The sequence below is a fragment of the Papaver somniferum genome, chromosome 10, assembly GCF_003573695.1.
Source record: "Papaver somniferum cultivar HN1 chromosome 10, ASM357369v1, whole genome shotgun sequence".
Taxonomy (NCBI): Eukaryota; Viridiplantae; Streptophyta; class Magnoliopsida; order Ranunculales; family Papaveraceae; genus Papaver; species Papaver somniferum.
The window spans coordinates 137,172,874-137,175,906 of record NC_039367.1 but is presented as its reverse complement, the minus strand read 5'-3'; the positions used below and the strand labels follow the sequence as shown (position 1 = coordinate 137,175,906).

At 39.0% G+C, this 3,033-nt stretch overlaps 1 protein-coding gene across 1 annotated transcript; it reads right to left on the bottom strand.

Annotated features, from left to right (window-relative positions):
* Nucleotides 1-218: 218 nt before the first annotated feature.
* On the bottom strand, nucleotides 219-1,548 carry LOC113316271 (NAC domain-containing protein 67-like). The gene is made up of 2 exons (XM_026564486.1): nucleotides 1,227-1,548; nucleotides 219-1,006 (listed from the first exon to the last, which is right to left on the bottom strand). The coding sequence occupies exons 1-2, from the start codon at nucleotides 1,546-1,548 to the stop codon at nucleotides 219-221; spliced, it is 1,110 nt and encodes a 369-aa protein (XP_026420271.1).
* Between the last annotated feature and the right edge of the window lie 1,485 nt (nucleotides 1,549-3,033).

Here is a 3,033-nt window from a genome sequence, read left to right as displayed (position 1 = left end):
ACCTTTTTTCAACGACTAATTATGTAGGACAATGACTACTTTAGTGCACCCACAACAGTTGCAAGATCCTTTCAGACGCAAGCACAATAGGATTAGAAACAGGCAACTTAAGAAGAATTCAATAAAAATATTGTTCATTCAAGTACATACTTCATCAATAAAAACGTTCATTCAGTTCAATCAATACTAGCTAGCTTCATCCAATATTTTATCAAAAATTAAAACAAAACCCCTAAATCGGGTAAAAGATCATAATTATCTAAACCAGAGAAAAGTTCTTCATCAGATATTACCCACGACTCGTTTTGTGGCTGCGCAGCTTCTGAAGAAATTGTTCCTAATATGTTCTTAGTACCCTCTTGATTATGATCTGGAGCAGCAGTATTATCCCCGCCAATAGCTCCGAAACTACCAGCTCCCACTGGTTGAACAACGGACAAGAGTGAGTCTGAGTGAAAGAATAAATCCAAGTTGGGGACACCGCAGTCGACAGGATCACCACACGACTGTAATTCCTGTGTCTGATCAGTTGGACGCACGGCATCCTGGAGTACTGGTACTGGTCCTTCATCTTCAAGCAAAATACATGTATTATTCATGAACCAGTCTTGGAATTGCGCATCATTCATTTCCGGTTCTGCTTGACCATCAACTGGCAGTTGATTCTCTTCAACAGCTGATACTTCAGGTACAGGATCATGAACTTCAAAATCATTGTTACTGACTACTTCACTGCTGGTGACCTCATAATTACTGCATGACGATGCTGTCTGTGATGCTGATGACTTTAAAAATTTGTTGTTGCTTTTTTTCCTTGTGATCTTAACAATCACATAATCTGAAACTTTATCATCTTTTTCGACTGAATACTCTTCCATGTTCCAAGTAACATATCCATCGCCTGTTAATGTTAAATTTTTCCTTTTATGACTCTTAACAGCATTCTCCGTAAGCGAGAAATTCCTCTTCTCTACTTTATACGGTGGGTATCTATAGATTTCTTTACCTGTAACACCAAAAACACATATCATGATTAGGCTTTAAAACGATACATAGGCTTGTTTGGTATTTGCATGGGGATTTATTATACCGACTTATTTCATATTTCAAGAAAATATTCCAAGCCGGCATGCATGCATGCATGCAACCAAGAATCAAACCCGAAAAAATAAAGTAAAACTATTAATACCAAGAATCAAGATTTGATGGAATTTATGATATATTACCTCCATTATCCCCAGTCCAGGTTCCTTCTCCGGCTGTTCTACTAATTCGAGAACCATTCTCCCATCTTTTCTTCAACTTAGTAAAGAAATACAACGAACTATCACAGTTTTCATCATAATAGGCATATCTGCTATAATATTTTTTACCCTCTTGGAACGTTTCCTCCAAATCCTGTGGCGCTTCTCCATAAATTTCTGTAGTTTCATAAATATGATCACTTGGAAGAGGTCTGCCTTCAATCTTGGGAATCAAATAGTGTTTTATGATCACTTTATCGCTTGGCTTGAAGCGATAACCAGGTGGAGCAAATTTACTACTCATTCTTTCTTTCTCTCTCGCTAATTAATTAAAGAAACTGAACGAATCAAGAATATGAAAAACTAATCACAATGTTGTATGGTGCCGCTGAGATCTTTTTATAGGACCTGGCAATATATCTATTCCTTCTGGGATATTAGTTTTGTGTAGACCTTCCTAAATTGTTATACAGAAGGAATTTTCAACGATGCCGAGTACTTTGGGTTCATCGGTGGAGGGAGATGCTAACCATGAGTAAGGGAAATCCAGATCGGAAAACCATTATCACGGGCCAAATCCATAGTCCAGTCCAACCGAACCTGGGTTAGGTCCATAAAACCTAATTGCTCGTTGGCATGTCAATAGAATCCAAAGTAGTTAAGCTAAATTTTTCGATGAACTACCGTCACTCAACACCATCCTATTTAATTCTGATGTAGATGCCAAATTTAATAACAATTTTTTGACAGTCTAAGTGTCGATATGCCTGTAATTAACAAGATGAAAAAGCCTTCATGTATTTGTCTAGTGGGTATTGCGTCGACATCACTAAGCCTTTGGAATTGGATCCTTACAAACTAAGCTTGATTTATCTGGCTTTGTTTAGAACTAGTTACCAGAACTCGTTAGTAACCCTCCAGAGTCCTTCGGAATATTCAGCTCTTCAGCTACAAACATCATCCGACTAATGTAGGTTTTAGTACTTTTTGCGTAATGGTGGGCCTGATGTTAGTTTCAACCTAGAAAAATAACTTGAAAAGAAGTAAATTCTTGCCAGTTTGCAGCTTTGGATACTGGAGGTAAATTGTGGATTAAGATATATGTTTGTACCATGAGTAAAATTGCCACATATAGGGCCAGAAAGTTACCTGGGCCAATTTTCAAGCCTGCTAACCAGTCAGCCGACGCAGCCCACCAGCCTGCCCAGTGTTACATATATTCGACTCCCGGTCAATGGTCAAAATCAACGCCCGGTCAATGGTAAAAGTCAACAACCGGTCAACGGTCAAAGTCAAACATCAGTCAATGTCAAGGTCGTCTTGCTGATGGTGCTTCCATGCAGTTTCTATCCATGTTGCCAATGGTGCTGCCACGCAGTTTTCAGTTAAGCATTATGCCACACTACCAGTCAGTCTCTACCCAGGCTGTCAGCTGTGCTACCAACCAACATCCATCCATACTGCCAACCATTATGCTTGTCAACCAGTCAATCTAGTCTGCCAGCCCACTATGCATGTCAGCCATTCAGTCCATCATGCAGAATTGACACAGGGAGGCATGCAAGGGAAGTTTCATGCAGAATTTATTCCAGCATGTCATGCAGAATTTAAGATGGAGCCATGCAGTATTCAGTCCAGCAGTTTCAGTATTAATTCTAGCAGTTTCATACAAAATTAAAGAGGGAGGCATGAATGAATAGTTAATGCTATTTAAGTCTATATTGAAATTATGTATTCAACTATATAAATAGGGAGGAGTAGAAATCAGGGGGGGCAAATGAGGGAAAGA

Coding starts and splice junctions, on each gene's coding strand:
- LOC113316271 (XM_026564486.1), bottom strand. CDS start 1,548: ATGAGTAGTAAATTTGCTCCACCTGGTTATCGCTTCAAGCCAAGCGAT. Junction 1,007..1,226: donor CTGGACTGGGGATAATGGAG/GTAATATATCAT, acceptor TTGGTGTTACAG/GTAAAGAAATCTATAGATAC.